The 18,028-nt window shown below is 44.1% G+C and overlaps 1 protein-coding gene across 3 annotated transcripts in view; it reads left to right on the forward strand.

Annotated features, from left to right (window-relative positions):
* Window positions 1-18,028, forward strand: part of LOC144511343 (uncharacterized) — a 103,686-nt gene that overhangs the window by 54,471 nt on the left and 31,187 nt on the right. For all 3 annotated transcript variants that reach the window (XM_078241619.1, XM_078241622.1, XM_078241620.1), the window contains exons 19-20: window positions 5,733-6,205; window positions 15,902-15,996. In XM_078241619.1, the coding sequence (XP_078097745.1) occupies window positions 5,733-6,205; window positions 15,902-15,996 (568 nt within the window). The remainder of the gene's footprint in view (window positions 1-5,732; window positions 6,206-15,901; window positions 15,997-18,028) is intronic.

Genomic DNA, 18,028 nt, shown 5'->3' on the forward strand with positions numbered 1-18,028 from the left:
TTGGTGACCGCTTTGCTGAACAACTTCGGTCCGTCCGCAGGCAGGACCTAGACCCTCTTGTCACTTGCCACTTCAACACACTACCCTACATACCTGTCCACATGTCTGTCTTTTGGCCTTTTACAATGTTCCAGTGAACCCCAACACAAACTGGAAGAACAGCACCTCATCTTCCAATTGGGCACTTTACAGTCTTCTGGACTGAACATTGAGTTCAACAATTTCAGAGCATGAATTATCTCCTCTACCTTCACCCCATTTCCATTTATTTCATTTCCATTTCCATTTGTTTCATCTCATTTATCCGATTTATCATTCTTCTTTCTCACTTCTATTTTTCCACTTCTCCATTCAAGCTCTTGGCCCCATCTCCTCCCCCCCCCCCCCCCTTCAGAGCAACTGCTATAATCCCCAGGCAGTCCCTTAACCATCTATACTTCTGTTCTGCCATTCACACATTCTGATCACTTAATGGACACATTCACCACCTTTCTCAGCCTTCTGTATCCTCATTTACATTCCCTTTGTCCCGTTCCAGCTCCTCCCTCTGCATCCTCCGGCCACCCCCAACCTCATGGTATAAATCTCTGCTGATTCTCTTTGCTCTCAACTCTGACAAAGGGTCATCTACACTCAAAACTTTGACTCTATTCTCTCCCCACAGATGCTGTCAGACTGCTGAGATTTTCCAGCATTTTCTGTTTCTGAACCAGTCTCTATGTTGCTTCCAGCAATTGTAAATGAACCACATTATGTGATCGACTGTTTTATCTAAACTATTAACGCATTCAGGATTGTTCAGCAAATGCTGCCCAATCACAAAATCACACCTAACAGTAGGCTTTTTGTGTTTGGTTTTGCCAGCGTGTGCTGGTTAAGTATGGTCTGTGCTCTGCTTCTTACAAACAACCAAAGGAACATGCTGCTTGATCTTCATCAACCAATAGCGGCACAAATGGCCAATGTACCTGGCATTGAGATACTTACAAGGTATTGTTCGATTGTGCGGTAGGCAGATGTTATTAAGGCTGATGGCAATATCCTGTTGGTGAAAAATACCACGTGTACCTCAAAACATTGACTAACAGGTTAAGGAAACTTTCATGCTGCTACTGTGCGTACACGTGTGGCATTTTCCAGGAACAAAAATACCCAGGGATTTGTTGCTGGATTTGATCTCCAGCACAGAGTCCGTCCCTATGGCTCAGAAGGGAAGGGGGGAGAACAGGAGAGCAATAGTTATTGGGGACTCGATAGTTAGAGGGACAGATAGGAGGTTCTGTGGCAGCGAAAGAGACTCACGGATGGTATGTTGCCTCCCGGGTGCCAGGGTCCGTGACGTCTCGGACCGTGTTTTCAGGATCCTTGAAGGGGAGGGGAACAGTCACAAGTCGTGGTACACATCAGTACCAACGACATAGGTAAGAGAAGGGACGGGGATTTAAAACAGGAATTTAGGGAGCTGGGCTGGAAGCTGAGAGCCAGGACAAACCATGTTGTCATCTCTGTTTGTTGCCGGTGCCATGTGCTAGCGAGTTGAGGAACAGGGAGAGAGTGCAGACAAACACGTGGCTGCAGGGATGGTGTAGGAGGGAGGGTTTCAGTTACATGGATAATTGGAGCACATTCTGGGGGAGGTGGGACTTGTACAAACAGGACAGTTTGAACCTGAACCAGAGGAGCACCAATATCCTGGGAGGGAAATTTGCTACGGCTCTTCGGGGGGGTTTAAACTAATTTGTCAGGGGGATGGGAAAATGAGCTGTAGTCCAGAAGCCAGTGTTGAGTGTAGTGAGGTACTGAGGAGGATATCAAGGTCGCAGGTGTGTACCGGCAGACAGGAAGGTGGGTTGAAGTGTGTCTACTTCAATGCAAGGAGCATCCGGAATAACGTAGGTGAACTTGGAGCGTGGATTGGTACTTGGGACTACGATGTTGTGGCCATTACGGAGACATGGTTAGAACAGGGACAGGAATGGTTGTTGGAAGTTCCGGGGTATAGATGTTTCAGTAAGAGTAGGGAAGGTGGTAAAAGAGGTGGAGGAGTAGCATTGTTATCAAGGATAGTTTAACGGCTGCTGAAAGGCACTTCGAGGGGGATCTGCCTACTGAGGTAATATGGGCTGAGGTTAGAAATAGGAAAGGAGCGGTCACGTTGTTGGGGGTTTTCTATAGGCCCCCAAATAGTAATAGAGATGTGGAGGAAGAAATTGCAAAGCAGATTATGGATAGGTGTGGAGGTCACAGGGTAGTTGTCATGGGTGATTTTAACTTTCCAAACATTTATTGGAACCTTTATAGGTTGAATAGTTCGGATGGGGCAGTTTTTGTGCAGTGTGTGCAGGAGGATTTCCTAACATAATTTGTGGATAGGCCGACAAGAGGTGGGGTCACATTGGACTTGGTACTGGGTAATGAACCGGGCCAAGTGTTAGATTTGATTGTGGGAGAGCACTTTGGAGATAGTGACCATAATTCAGTGTCTTTCATTATTGCAATGAAGAGGGATAGGGCCTTACGGCAGGGCAAGGTTTATAATTGTGGGAGAGGTAATTATGATGCGATTAGGCAAGAATTAGGGAGCATAAGATGGGAACAGAAACTGTCAGGGAAAGGCACAAATGAAAAGTGGAGCTTGTTCAAGGAACAAATACTGCGTGTCCTTGATAGGCATATCCCTGTCAGGCAGGGAGCAAATGGCCGAGTGAGGGAACCAAGGTTCACAAAAGAGGTTGAATGTCTTGTCAAGAGGAAAAAGGAAGTGGATGTAAGGATGAGAAAATAAGGTTCAGTTGGGTCGCTTGAGGGTTACAAGGTAGCAAGGAATGAGCTAAAAAAAAGGGCTTAGGAGAGCTAGGAGGGGGCATGAGAAGTCCTTGGCGGGTCGGATCAAGGAAAACCCCAAGGCTTTTTACTCTTATGTGAGGAATAAAAGAATGATCAGGGTGAGGTTAGGTCTGGTCAAGGGTAGTAGTGGGAACTTGTGCATGGAGTCAAAAGAGATGGGAGAGACGATGAATGAATACTTTTCTTCAGTGTTCACCAAGGAGAGGGACCATGCTTTTGAGGATGTGGGATACAGGCTGATAGGCTGGAGGAGGCAGATGTTCTGAGGGAAGGCGTATTAGTAATTTTGGAAAACCTGAGGGTTGATAAGTCCCCTGGGCCAGATGGGGGATATCCTAGGATTCTTTGGGAGGCAAGGGATGAGATTGCAGAGCCTTTGGCTTTGATCTTTGGGCCCTCACTGTCCACGGGGATAGTGCCAGAGGACTGGAGAGTGGCGAATGTTGTTCCTCTGTTCAAGAAAGGAAATAGGAATGACCCTTGTAATTATAGGCTGGTTAGTCTTACTTCAGTGGTCAGTAAGTTAATGGAAAAGGTCCTGAGGGATAGGATTTATGACCATTTGGAAAGATGCAGCTTAATTCGTGATAGTCAGCACGGATTCGTGAAGGGTAAGTCTTGCCTCACAAGTTTGATTGAATTCTTTGAGGAGGTAACTAAGTGTGTAGATGAAGGTAGAGCAGTTGATGTCGTATACATGGATTTTAGTAAGGCGTTTGATAAGGTTCCCCATGATAGGCTCATGAAGAAAGTAAGGAGGTGTGGGATAGAGGGAACTTTGGCTGATTGGATAAGTAACTGGCTATCTGATCGAAGACAGAGGGTGGTGGTGGATGGAAAATTTTCAGACTGGAGACCAGTTACCAGCAGTGTACCACAGGGATCAGTGCTGGGTCCTCTGCTATTTGTGATTTTTATCAGTGACTTGGAGGAGGGGGCTGAAGGGTGGGTCAGTAAATTTGCTGATGACACCAAGATTGGTGGAGTAGTGGATGAGGTGGAGGGCTGTTGTAGGCTGCAGAGAGACATTGATAGAATGCAGAGCTGGGCCAGAAAATGGCAGATGGAGTTTAACCCTGATAAGTGCAAGGTGATTCATTTTGGTAGGATATATTTGAATGCGGATTACAGGGTCAACGGCAGGGTTCTGAGGAATGTGGAGGAACAGAGAGATCTTGGGGTTCATATCCACAGATCTCTGAATGTTGCCACTCAAGTGGATAGAACCGTGAAGAAGGCCTATAGTGTGTTAGCGTTTATTAACGGGGTTGGAGTTTAAGAGCCGTGGGGTTATGCTGCAACTGTACAGGACCTTGGTGAGACCACATTTGGAATATTGTGCGCAGTTCTGGTCGCCTCACTATAAGAAGGATGTGGAAGCGCTGGAAAGAGTGCAGAGGAGATTTACCAGGATGCTACCTGGTTTGGAGGGTAGGTTTTATGAGGAAAGGTTGAGGGAGCTAGGGCTTTTCTCTTTAGAGCGGAGGAGGATGAGAGGCGACTTAATAGAGGTTTATAAGATGATAAGGGGGATAGATAGAGTGGACGTTCAGAGACTATTTCCTCGGGTGGATGTAGCTGTTACTAGGGGGCATAACTATAAGGTTCATGGTGGGAGATATAGGAGGGATGTCTGAGGTAGGTTCTTTACTCAGAGAGTGGTTGGGGTGTGGAATGGACTGCCTGCGGTGATAGTGGAGTCAGACACTTTCGGAACTTTCAAGCAGTTATTGGATAGGCACATGGAGCACACTAGAATGATAGGGAGTGGGATAGCTTGATCTTGGTTTCGGACAAAGCTCGGCACAACATCGAGGGCCGAAGGGCCTGTACTGTGCTGTACTGTTCTATGTTCTATTTGTTCTGTGCAAACAAAAGATTTGCATGCTTGAGGGACTTGTTGCTTTCCCCATAGCCAATATCTGAGTCAATCAGCACCCTTTTCTCTTGGAGCATAAATTGTTGTGATTGTTTGAAATTTGGTATTCTTAAAGTTACAGGTCTCTCTTTTTGGAATTTGGTGTGAATCAATAAATAACCTAAACGCTTGTGTATTCAGCTGCTAGGATACGTTCTTTGCCACAAAAGTAAAACAATTGAGAGTCAAGTTCTACTGTATCTTGAACGTCATTCGAAGATAAGTGTCTGGATAGTTGGAGTCCAGATATACCCAGGGAATGCACAATGCGACTCTTTGGAATGCCGCCTCTCTCCTTTGCCTTAAATGCTTGTGTTCAGTTATTTCTCCTCATTGTTATTGGCAAACCCACTGTATCAACGACTAGTCAAGGTTGTGAGGTTTGTTACCAGACCTACCATTTCTGAATCATGAGTTTTCTGTGATATGATTGGACTGTCTCCTTTTCAAAAAACCTTGAATTACAATACTAAAATGAGATGTTTCTCCTAAACCAACGTATCTTTAAACAGGGTTTTGTATTACTTGAGCTGACTTCTAAAAGCGAAAGAAAAACACACTCTTCAGATTTTGTTGCATTTTTGCAGCAACATCTTCATTGGTAAATCCGTGACCCGTATAAGTCACCTCCGACCAGCCATTTGTTGGATTGTGTTCCTCACTATTATACAGTTATGACAAATATCCAGTTCCTCTGACTCTTGGTAGTGTTTCAGCACAAACTCTGAATGTTAGAACACACACTAGCATCTTTGTTATGTCACTTAAATACACCCAATAACGCAGACCTGCAGAAGAGCCTTAAAATCTGGAAAACAACATATCCAGCTCTTTCTACCTGGTTAGTGAGGGTTATGCCAGATATCACCATACAAAAAGTGGGGCAGCACCAGAAACCCCACATTTCTCTCAGCAGTAAGCGGTTGGATGCTCGCAAAGGTGAACTGATCGACTGTCTTCTTTGTAGATACCAGGTCTGATGCAACTGAGAACCAAGCGGAAGATGGACAGTTCTTTGGTACTAAGATGACTTTGGATGTGGGAGCTGTAACTTTTCAGAAACCTTCTGAACCACACTGGCTTGACAACAGTAATCTGTCTGATGCTGCAGTAATGAAAGGCAACACGGCTTCTGTTTTATCAGAGCCTCACAGTGAAGACTGCAAAAGAGGAGTTAAATGGGATCAAGATGAACTAAATGCGAATAGTCTACTTAAAGTCAAGATGGCAGAAGACTTCAAAGAGCAGCATTACCAGGAGCCAATGAATCCTGATGGTTACGATCCCTCCGCAGTGAGAAGAAAGAATGGTAATGGTAAAGATGAAGATGCTCTCTTCGCTTTCTGCAAGGAATCATCCATCGGGAGCTCTGACTTCGGCAGTCATTCAGACTTTGACATAAATATAGATGAAGTGAATGAAATTGATGTGGAAATACTGGTATGTACTAAAACTGTTCAAATTGATTTTATTAATGTTGTGAATAATTAATTTCTTCATTCGCATTCCCAAATCAGCTATTACAGTTGGTTATCTAAAGCTGTCCTGTTGGGTGATCTATTCAGTAGATAAACCTGCTGAGACTCCAGTGTATCCTGCACACAGCTTCTCCAGTAGTATTGTCACCGTATCTCGTTCAGGATGAGTAAAACTGACCTGGGTTCTTCTGTTAGAGTTCTGTTTATCTGTAGATGCTGGGGAAAGCTGGTGGTACTGGCACTGCCTGTGTTAGTGTATGCTGATGTGGAAAGAGCAGCCACATTGACAGCTAGTGAAGGATGATATTCAGAGGGTCATATCTGAGTGTGTCTCAGGTACTCTGTCTATGGAAGGGGAATGATCAAAACTGGCGGCACCTAATCTACACTAGGAATGAAGTATTATTGAAGCTTGTGGTGGATTTTCTTCCTGACAGTATTGTCCAGCCTGATCTTTCTAGAAACTCGAATTTGAATTGAGAGAATAAGCAAAGTGCTTCTTTGCTTGGTGTCTTGGCTCCATGAAACATTTCATCTCTGGTAGATTATCCACTCTGCAGAACTCCCTCCTGTTGGCTGATATTTTTAAATGGCTTGGGGAGAGGGAAGGGCTTGTGATCCAGAACGTTCTAAGCATTGTAAAGGCAATAAAGTGCAGAGAGGATGGAAGATAATGGTACTGTTGCCTATTGCAGTAATTTATGGCAGCTGTGTTTTTCTGTGTGATGTTAAATAAACTAGAAGCTAAACTAGAGGGTTTGCTTAAAGGGCCTGCTCAATATTATCCAGTGCTTCATGATCTGGCATCATGTTGTGTTTGAAACTTGGCCGAGTCTTGTTGTTAATCAGTGTAACACCCGTGGTCTTGTTTGGAGACCTCTACCAGTCCGGTGCCTATTTTTCCTCAACTTGTATCTCTAAGAATATTGACCTTCACTCAAGGTGGGAATGTTGAAGCCAGAGCTGGGCCAAAAAATGGCAGATGGAGTTTAACCCTGATAAATGTGAGGTGATTCATTTTGGTAGGACAAATTTGAATGCAGATTACAGGGTCAACGGCAGGGTTCTGAGGAATGTGGAGGAACAGAGAAATCTTGGGGTTCATATCAACAGATCTCTGAAGGTTGCCACTCAAGTGGATAGAGCTGTGAAGAAGGCCAATAGTGTGTTAGCTTTTATTCACAGGAGGTTTGAGTTTGAGTCGTGGGGTTATGCTGCAACTGTACAGGACCTTGGTGAGACCACATTTAGAATATTGTGCGCAGTTCTGGTCGCCTCACTATAAGAAGGGTGTGGAAGCATTGGAGAGAGTGCAGAGGAGATTTACCAGGATGCTGCCTGGTTTGGAGGGTAGGTCATGTGAGGAGGGGTTGAGGGAGCTGGGGCTTTTCTCTTTAGAGCGGAGGAGGATGAGAGGCGACTTAATAGAGGTTTATAAGATGATGAGGGGGATAGATAGAGTGGATGTTCAGAGACTATTTCCTCGGGTGGATGTAGCTGTTACTAGGGGGCATAACTATAAGGTTCATGGTGGGAGATATAGGAGGGGTGTCCGAGGTAGGTTCTTTACTCAGAGTGGTTGGGTGTGGAATGGACTGCCTGCTGTGATAGTGGAGTCGGACACTTTCGGAACTTTCAAGCAGTTATTGGATAGGCACATGGAGCACACCAGAATGATAGGGAGTGGGATAGCTTGATCTTGGTTTCGGACAAAGCTCGGCACAGCATCGAGGGCCGAAGGGCCTGTACTGTGCTGTATTGTTCTATGTTCTAACTCTGCATATAGGGAATATCTGTTAAACCGAGTGTTTCACTCTACAACGCAGTGCCTCATATGATTCTTATGTAGTTATCTTGGTGTCAATAGTGACACCAATTATCACTTGTGTCCAACATTTAAATGTAATTAGGCCTAATAGAGGTATATAAGATGTTGAGAGGCATAGATCGGGTGGACTCTGAGGCTTTTTCCCAGGGTGGAAATGGCTGCTACGAGAGGACACAGGTTTAAGATGCTGGGGGGTAGGTACAGGGGAGATGTTAGGGGCAAGTTTTTCACACACAGGGTGGTGGGCGAGTGGAATCGGCTGCTGTCAGTGGTGGTGGAGGCAAACTCAATAGGGTCTTTTAAGAAACTCCTGGATGAGTACATGGGACATAATAGGATGGAGGGTTATAGGTAGGCCTAAAAGGTAGGGATATGTTCGGCACAACTTGTGGGGCCGAAGGGCCTGTTTTGTGCTGTATTTTTCTATGTTTCTATGTAATTGCTTGATTTGTCAAAACTTGCTGAACAATTCTAATTGTGCTGAGAATTCCACTGATGACCAATTGAAGATTATCAGGACTATACATATTCACACACAGGGCCCTGTTTGCTAACAAAGCACATGTCACACATTCACCTTTTTTAACTAAACAAAAGGGATCTGAGTGTCCATGTGCATAGATCCCTGAAAGTTGGCACCCAGGTTGATCGGGTTGTTAAGAAGGCGTGTTAGTGATAGTTAGTGAAGGTGTGTTAGCTTTTATTGGTAGAGGGATTGAGTTTCGGAGCCAGGAAGTCATGCTGCAACTGTACAAAACTCTGGTGCGGCTGCATTTGGAGTATTGCGTACAGTTCTGGTCACCGCATTATAGGAAAGATGTGGAAGTGTTGGAAAGGGTGCAGAGGAGATTTACCAGGATGTTGCCTGGTATGGTGGGAAAATCGTATGAGGAAAGGCTGAGGGGCTTGAGGTTGTTTTCGTTAGAGAGAAGAAGGTTAAGAGGTGACTTAATAGAGGCATACAAGATGATCAGAGGATTAGATAGGGTGCATAGAGCCTTTTTCCTCGGATGGTGTTGGCTAGCACGAGGGGACATAGCTTTAAATTGAGGGGTGAGAGATATAGGACAGATGTTAGAGGTAGGTTCTTTACTCAGAGAGTAGTAAGGGCGTGGAATGCCCTGCCTGCAGCAGTGGTGGACTCGTCAACGTTGAGAGCGTTCAAGTGGTTATTGGATAAACATATGGATGATATTGGAGTAGTGTAGATTAGAGGGGCTTTAGATTGGTTCCACTGGTCGGCGCAACATCGAGGGCCGAAGGGCCTGTACTGCGCTGTAATGTTCTATGTTCTAAAAGCTTGGGGGACAGCCATTCCCTGGATCATTCCTCATGACATTGCTTTGACCAATCAGAGTTGACATGTCGAACACTTGAATTGTTTCTTTAAATTTTCTTTTCCTCCCTATCTTTTAGTTTATTTACCCAAATAATCTTAGTCAGTTCTCCCCTCATACCTATGAAATTGGCTACATTTAAGTTTAAGATGTTTGTTTTGTTTAACCGTTGTTATGGTCATTATTTTTCAGTGGATCCTTTACCACAACATTACTAATGAACCCTACTTCATTTCACAGTATGACATCTAAGAGTGCTTTATCCCGAGTCAATTCCACCATGTACTTCTCCAAAACATTCTACAACCTCATCTTCTAGACCATTTTTGTCAATTTGATTGTCCCTGTCTATATGAAGATCTTAAAGTTCCCCACAAATATTACATTTTCTATGTTACAGCTCCAATAATTCCTTGTTTATTGCTCTGCACAACGATGTAACTACTGGTAGGGATCCTATAAACTACTGTCTGGTTTGAATTTTAAATGCAAGCTTGGCAGTTAACTGCTCCCTGGTGCATTCTCCATGGCAAAGCCTCTATCAAAGCCCACTTGCCAACTAGTCCTGCAGTTTAAATTATTTCCTTTGAGATTTGGTATTCTTGAGAATTGTTCCTAAAGGGGGATAGATGTATCGAATGGCCTCCTTCTGCACTGTTGGGACTCTATGATGATGCTATGATTTTATATGCTGTGTATACCTGTGTAAAAGTCAATCTTATGTAAAAGTCAACCATACTTTTTCAGGGATAAATGCCTGTTGACTGTCCCTCTCTTCCCAAAGGCCTCTTCACATACTCAGAATCCCTACACTGCAGAAGGTGACCATTCAGCCCATTGAGGCTGCACCGACGACACTCCCACCCAGACTCTATCCCAATAATCCCACGTATTTACTCTACTAGTCCCCCTGACAATAAATAGGCAGCAGATTGGAGCTGTCATCTGGGAAAATCCTGAGGCTGATCTTGTCCTCCGATAACATTGTCATTGTAGACTGCCCAGATCACAGCACTCCCTGGGGAGGGTGATCTCATCCTGTCAAACCAGGATTCTGAACTAAACACCATCCATGTCATAGCAACAGACCAATCTGTGAACTCACCTAGACAGCCAGTCCGTGTAGAGGATGCTGTATGGGCCCACACACACAAACCCTTCGAAACAAGTTGACTTTTAACTTTTTGCCTAAACAATTGGTTTCAAAAAGTTGATTTTTACACAGGCAAACACAGTACATTCCCTTTATTGTGAAGATTTATTTGCTTTATCTAGTTGAGGGTGATATTGATGCTATTTCAATAGTCAGAATCCAATCTGGCCAGTTAGAGGTCCTATAGCCTACATTCAATCGTCAGGAATGTAATGGAGGAGGCCATGACAGTGCCTTCAAGTGTCACTTATGGTTAGGTTCCATCAGGCTCACTCTTGTTGACCTCCTGCCCTTGGTCCAAACATTTAGTTTATTTTTATTAGTGTCACTAGTAGGCTTACATTAACATGGACAAAAGAGTTAATTCCAGAGCTAGGAGTCAATCTCCCTAATATCAAGGCAGCATTTGAGCATGGTATCAAAAAGCCCTGGTCAAATTGAACTCACATAGGATCTGGGAAATCTCAAATGGCGGGAGTCGAGCGTAACGCAAATGTCCATGGTTGGGGTTGTTGTAGGCCCATCATCTCAGACCCAGATCGTTACTGCAGGAGTTTGTCAGGGCAGTGTCCAAGCCCTGACCATCTTCAACTGCTTCATCGATGACTTTCCCTCCTCGTTAAGGTCAGAAATGGGGATGTCAGTTGATTATTGCAGTGTGTTAAATTCCATTACTACTCCCAAGTTACTGAAACAGTCTGTGTCCCAGTGCAGCAAGATCTGCACAGCACCCAGGCTTGGGCTGGAAGTAACATTCATGCCACACAAGTGCCAGGCAACAACCATCTCCAACAAGAGAGAATCTAACAATCTCCCCATGACACTTAACTGCATTATTGTTGCTGAATCCATTGACCAGAAACTGAACTGGCCCAGCCATATAAATACTGTGGCTACAAGGACAGATCTGTGGCAGGTGATTCACCTTCTGTCTCCCTAAACCTTTCCAACATCGATATGGCATCAGTCAGGGGTGTGATGGAATGCTCTCCATGTGCCTGGGTGATTGTGGCTCTAACGACGTTCAAAGCCAGTACCATCCAGGACAAAGTTTGCTTTGCTTTGCCATCCACTCTGGCACAAAATGGCTACAGTATGCATCATCCCACAAGGCTTCTTTGTCAGCAATTCCCAACCCCACAACCTCTACCATCTGGAAGGACAAAAGCAGCAGAAGTGTGGGAATGTCATCAAGTTCCCCTCCAAATCGTGCACAATTGTGTTTTGCAATGTTATCTGCTATCTTCCCTTGTTGCTGAGCCATAATGCCAGACTTCAACCTCCCCCAACCTTCCAACAGAACGTGGGAGTACCTGCAGTATACAGATTGCAGCAATTCTAGGAGGTTCGCTACCATTTTTTCGAGGGCTATTAGGGATGGGAAATAAATGTTGGCCTTGCGTGTGTTGCCCACATCCCATTAATAAATTAAGATCATAGAATTGTTAAGCATCAGAAGGAGGCCATTCAACCCATCATGTCTACACCTGCTCTCCAAATGAGCATTTGAACGCGTGACATTATCCTGCCTTCTCCATGTAACCCTGAAATTTGCTTCTTTTCCGATAATCATCCAATTTCCTCTTGATTGCTTTGATTAAACCAGCCTCCACCATGCTCTCAGGCTCTGCATTCCAGACCTTAACCACTCACTATGTAAAAAAAAGTTGTTTCTCATATCGCTTTTGTTTTATTTTTGCCAATTATTTTAAATCTGTGCCCCCTCATTCTCCATTCTTGAGTGGGAACAGTTTCTCCCTATCTACTCTGCCCAGAGCCCTCATGTTGAATAGCTCTATCAAATCTCTCTCAGCCCTCTTTTCTCCAAGGAAAAGAGTTCCAGCTTTTCCAATATAAACAATAAATGCTGGAAAATCTCAATTGGTCTGGCAACATCTGTGGAGAGAAAAACAGTTAACGTTTCAAGTCTATGGCTCTTCAGAATTCTGTGTTTATTCTGGTTAACCTCATTTGCACTCTCCAATACCTTCACATCCTTAAAATGTGGTATCAAACTGTACACAGTGCTCCAGCTGAGGTCTAACTAGTGTCTTCTACAAGTTGAACATAATCTCCTTGATCTTTTACTCTATGCCCCTAATAATAAAGCTTAGAATATTGCTCTGAATAAGAGTCATACAAACGTAAGACATTAATTCTATTTTCTCTCTATTCAGATGCTGCCAGACCTGCTGAGTTTTTTTCAGCATTTTCTGTATATTTGCCTAGAATACTGTATGTTTTATTAACTTATCTCTCAACCTGTACTGCCACCTTAAATGACATGTACATATACACTCCTGCACCCCTTGAGAATAGTATCCTTTATTTTGTGTTGTCTCCATGTTCTTCCTACCACATTTCACCTGCTACCGATCAGCCCATTTCACCAACTTGCCGCTGCCTTTTTGACATTCTGCACTGTCGTTCTCACAGTTTACAATGCTTCTGAGTTTTGTATCATCTGCAAATTTTAACCTGCATTTGTCGATGTGACTATTCAGTAAGTCTTGAAGTTTCCCCACTACTGAAGTTAGGATGGCACGGTGGCATACTGGTTAGCATTGCTGTCTCACAGCACCAGGGACCAGGGTCGATTCTGGCTAGGATGACTGTGCGGAGGTTGCATGTTCTCCCCGTGTCTGCATGGGTGTCCTGTGGGTGCTCTGGTTTCCTCCCACAGTCTGAAAGATGTGCTGGTTAGGTGTATTGACCATGCTAAATTCTCCCTCAGTGTACCCAAACAGGAGTTGTTGGAGTGTGCCAACTAGGTGAATTTCACAGTAACTTCATTGTAATGTTAATGTAAGCCAACTTAATTAGAACATAGAACAGTACAGCACAGAGCAGGCCCTTCGGCCCACGATGTTGTGCCGAGCTTTATCTGAAACCAAGATCAAGCTATCCCACTCCCTTATCATCCTGGTGTGCTCCATGTGCCTATCCAATAACCGCTTAAATGTTCCTAAAGTGTCTGACTCCACTATCACTGCAGGCAGTCCATTCCACACCCCAACCACTCTCTGAGTAAAGAACCTACCTCGGACATCCTTCCTATATCTCCCACCATGAACCCTATAGTTATGCCCCCTTGTAATAGTTCCATCCATCCGAGGAAATAGTCTTTGAACGTTCACTCTATCTATCCCCTTCATCATTTTATAAACCTCTATTAAGTCTCCCCTCAACCTCCTCTGCTCCAGAGAGAACAGCCCTACCTCCCTCAAAAGACTTACCCACCAAACCAGGCAGCATCCTGGTAAATCTCCTCTGCACTCTTTCCAGCGCTTCCACATCCTTCTTATAGTGAGGTGACCAGAACTGCACACAATATTCCAAATGTGGTCTCACCAAGGTCCTGTACAGTTGCAGCATAACCCCACGGCTCTTAAACTCCAGCCCCCTGTTAATAAAAGCTAACACACTATAGGCCTTCTTCACGGTTCTATCCACTTGAGTGGCAACCTTCAGAGATCTGTGGATATGGCCAATTAGTAATTATTAATTAGCCAACTAATTTAGAAAAATCTTTAAAGCTGATCTGTAGTTGCTGGGCTTACCTTTTTTTGAACAAGGCGTAATGTTTGCAATTCAAAATTAATGCTTTGGTCATCACTTCTCATCCTCTTGATTCTGTTTGCTTTCAGAGCTGTGAACGTGTTGGAGATGATCTATAAATTGTTTCTGTATTTACAGTGGAGTGTCAGCATTGATCACCTGTCCATAGGTGTGAGTGCTAACAGTGGGGCCTGTCTAATTGTTAGTATAAACCTGGTATACACATTGTACAGTGTTATTCAAGTATACGCCTGTTTTTTATACTCGGTTTTGTGCAGGAACATGTAGGCTGAACTGGACAAATGCCAGGCAATGTTGTTATTACAGGGGTAACTGGCAGTATGTCTGGAAACTTATCAAAGGTGACCTGTTACTTCAGACATGATTCTGTACCATTTTTCCTGGCAGCTGTTTTCAACATTTTCTAATTGAAACAGGACAAAAAGTTTTTAAGTTTCTATTTGAGCTACAATTCTGTGTACTTGTCCTTCTTTACCAGTTGCAGAATTGCTGCAATATTTAGTACATTCACTGGTAGATTCTGATCCTTTCAAAAGTCTTGACTGAAAACTTTACAGCTTTCCTGACTCTTAATTCTAGTTACCCACTGCTTTAGAAAATGTGATGCCAAGCTTTACTTTAAAATAAGTAAGGTTATGGGCTATGATGTATAATTGGAGAAATCTAAACTCTGCCACATTGTGATGCAAGTCCTGGCAACAAGCATTACTTTTTCTTCTACAAGAGTTTTACCGGTTTGAATTTTGTGCGGTTGGAGCTTTCGAAAATATTTTTAAAGTTTTGTTATTCATTTAGTGGACAAATCCTAAATCAAAACACCAAGATCTAATAGTATCAGCAGTTTAAGATGTACACGAACTGATGCCAACTGCTAATTGTCCCTCCCCATGGAGGTTTGGGCTTTCCTGCTATAGAGATCAGGAATATTAATTCATGGCAACTGAGACGAGTGAGAGAGAGAGAGAGGACTTAAATCTCAATTCATAGAATCCCTACAGTACAGAAGGAGGCCACTCAGCCCATCGAGTCGGCACCAAATCTCTGACAGAATATCTTATCCAGGCTTTTTCCCCTGCCCTATCTCTGTAACCCCATACAAATTAACCATAGTTAATCCATCTATCCTACACATCTTTGGACACTAAGGGACATTTTAGCATGGCCAATCCACCTAAACTACACACCTTTGGATTGTGGTTGGAAACCAGGTCTCCCGGAGGAAACCCACGCAGACACAGGAACATGCAAACTCCACACAGTCAATCACCCAAGCCAGGAATCGAACCTGGGTCCCTAGCATTGTGAGACCATAAGATATAGGAGCAGAATTAGGCCTTTGGCCCATCGGATCTGCTCCGCCATTTTATCATGGCTGATAAGTTTCTCAACTCCATTCACCCGCCGTTTCCCTGTAACCTTTGATCCCCTTACCAATTAAGAACCTATCTATTTCTGTCTTAAATGTACTCCATGACCTGGTTTTCACAGCCTGCTGTGGCAATGAATTCCATAGATTCACCACCCTCTGGCTGAAGAAGTTCTTCCTCCTCTCGGTTCTAAAAGGTTGTGAGGCAGCAGTGCTAACCTTTATGCCACCATGCCGCTGAAGTACATTCAAAATGAATCTTAAAAGTCTTTAATCTGCATAGTTTAACTGTTTGGAACAACCTGGAGAGTTCCGAATGCTTGGCTGGGTGAATTGGTGTGGATCAAATGGCCTTTTTACATCTATGACCATTTTTGTGTCCATACCGACAACAGAGTCACTCGGAAAGTGAAAGTGCAGATATTGAGATGGAAGATGGTGAAGTAACTGACGAAACCACGGCAGCTGAGAAATTATGTGCACCTCCCAGGTCAGTAATGGATTATTTCAACAATTGTCATTTTTGCACTATTTAAAAAGTTTTGTAATGAAGTTATTTCCAGCCCAGAGTCACAGTGACTGTCCATTCATTATCTCTCGCTGTGGCAGTGGGCAGCCATCTATTCTCTGCCTCACCCTAGTAGTTGAGGTGAGAAGTCACAGTATGGAATGAAGAACACACAAAGACATTTTGCTTCACTGTAATGCAGTCAATCTGTAGCCCCCTCAAAGTCTGTTGTCTTTGACCTGTTAGTTTTTTCAGTTATTTAAAATGTGTAATTATTGCCTGCTGAAATTTAGAGATTTGACCGTGTTTTGCAGCTGCTGGATGTCTCCCACATGCTTTTCAGTTTCTGCAGAGTAATAAATCCCCTGTTGATGCCCCTGGGCTGTGTAGCTCATGTATCTGGGTCGGTAACTTGCTTTCAGTGTTCTGGAGTCAGTCATTAGGAGAAGATGATTGAGGGTAGGGCAGTGGAATTGTCTACATGGACTTCAGTAAGGCCTTTGACAAGGTCCCTCATGGCAGACTGGTGCAGAAGGTGAAGTCGCATGGGATCAGAGGTGAGCTGGCAAGGTGGATACAAAACTGGCTCGGTCAAAGAAGACAGAGGGTAGCAGTGGAAGGGTGCGTTTCTGAATGGAGGGCTGTGACAAGTGACATTCCTCAGGGATCAGTGCTGGGACCTTTGCTGTTTGTAATATATATAAATGATTTGGAGGAAAATGTAACTGGATTGATGAGTAAGTTTGGGACGGCACAAAGGTTGGTGGATTTGCGGATAGTGATGAGGACCATCAGAGGATACAGCAGGATATAGATCAGTTGGAGACTTGGGCGGAGAGATGGCAGATGGAGTTTAATTAGAAACATATGTGAGGTAATGCATTTTGGAAGGTCTAATACAGATAGGAAATATACAGTAAATGGCAGAACCCTTCAGAGTATTGATAGGCAGAGGGATCTGGGTGTACAGGTACACAGGTCACTGAAAGTGGCAATGCAGGTGGAGAAGGTAGTCAAGAAGGCATACGGCATGCTTGCCTTCATCGGCTGGGGCATTGAGTTTAAAAATTGGCAAGTCATGTTGCAGTTTTATAGAACCTTAGTTAGGCCACACTTGGAATATAGTGTTCAATTCTGGTCGCCACACTACCAGAAGAATGTGGAGGCTTTGGAGAGGGTACAGAAAAGATTTACCAGGATGTTGCCTGGTATGGAGGGCATCAGCTATGAGGGGAGGTTGGAGAAACTTGATTTGTTCTCACTGGAATGACGGAGGTTGAGGGGCGACCTGATCTAAGTCTACAAAGTGATGAGAGGCATGGACAGAGTGGATAGTCAGAAGCTTTTTTCCAGGGTGGAAGAGTCAATTACTGGGGGCACAGGTTTAAGGTGCGAGGAGTAAGGTTTAAAGGAGATGTCCGAGGCAGATTTTTTTTACACAGAGGGTGGTGGGTGCCTGGAACCCGTTGCCGGGGGAGGTAGTGGAAGCAGATGCGATAGTGAGTTTTAAGGGGCATCTTGACAAATAGATGAATAGAGGGATATGGTCCCTGGAAGGGTAGGGGGTTTTTGTTAAGTCAGGTAGCATGGTCGATGCAAGCTTGGAGGGCCGAAGGGCCTGTTCCTGCGCTGTAGTTTTCTTTGTTCTTTGAGATATGGAAGAGCAGCCCATTCACAATTTTTGCTGATTTTCTCTCTCTCCTCATCCCACTTTTGCCATCTGAAAGATGCATAAGTTCTACTTTGCTCCTCACTGAAATGTCATGACTGGGAATCAGAACACCTAGTATGGTCCTCCTTTCTCCTGTCCTGGAGGTGCTGACTCTTGTTCAGCTTTGGTTCCACGGATGGTGGCTTTCCACCACCGTGTCCAGATTGCCCTTCTGCAGGTAACAGCTTGTATACGGGGCATTCATCCACAGCCAGTGCTATAGGGGATGAATCCTGCTCTAATCTGCCAACCACATGAGTGTAAGTTGCAGTAGGGGGTCGAGGGGAAATAATCGAGAGGGTT

This window comes from Mustelus asterias, chromosome 24 (assembly GCF_964213995.1).
Source record: "Mustelus asterias chromosome 24, sMusAst1.hap1.1, whole genome shotgun sequence".
Classification (NCBI taxonomy): Eukaryota; Metazoa; Chordata; class Chondrichthyes; order Carcharhiniformes; family Triakidae; genus Mustelus; species Mustelus asterias.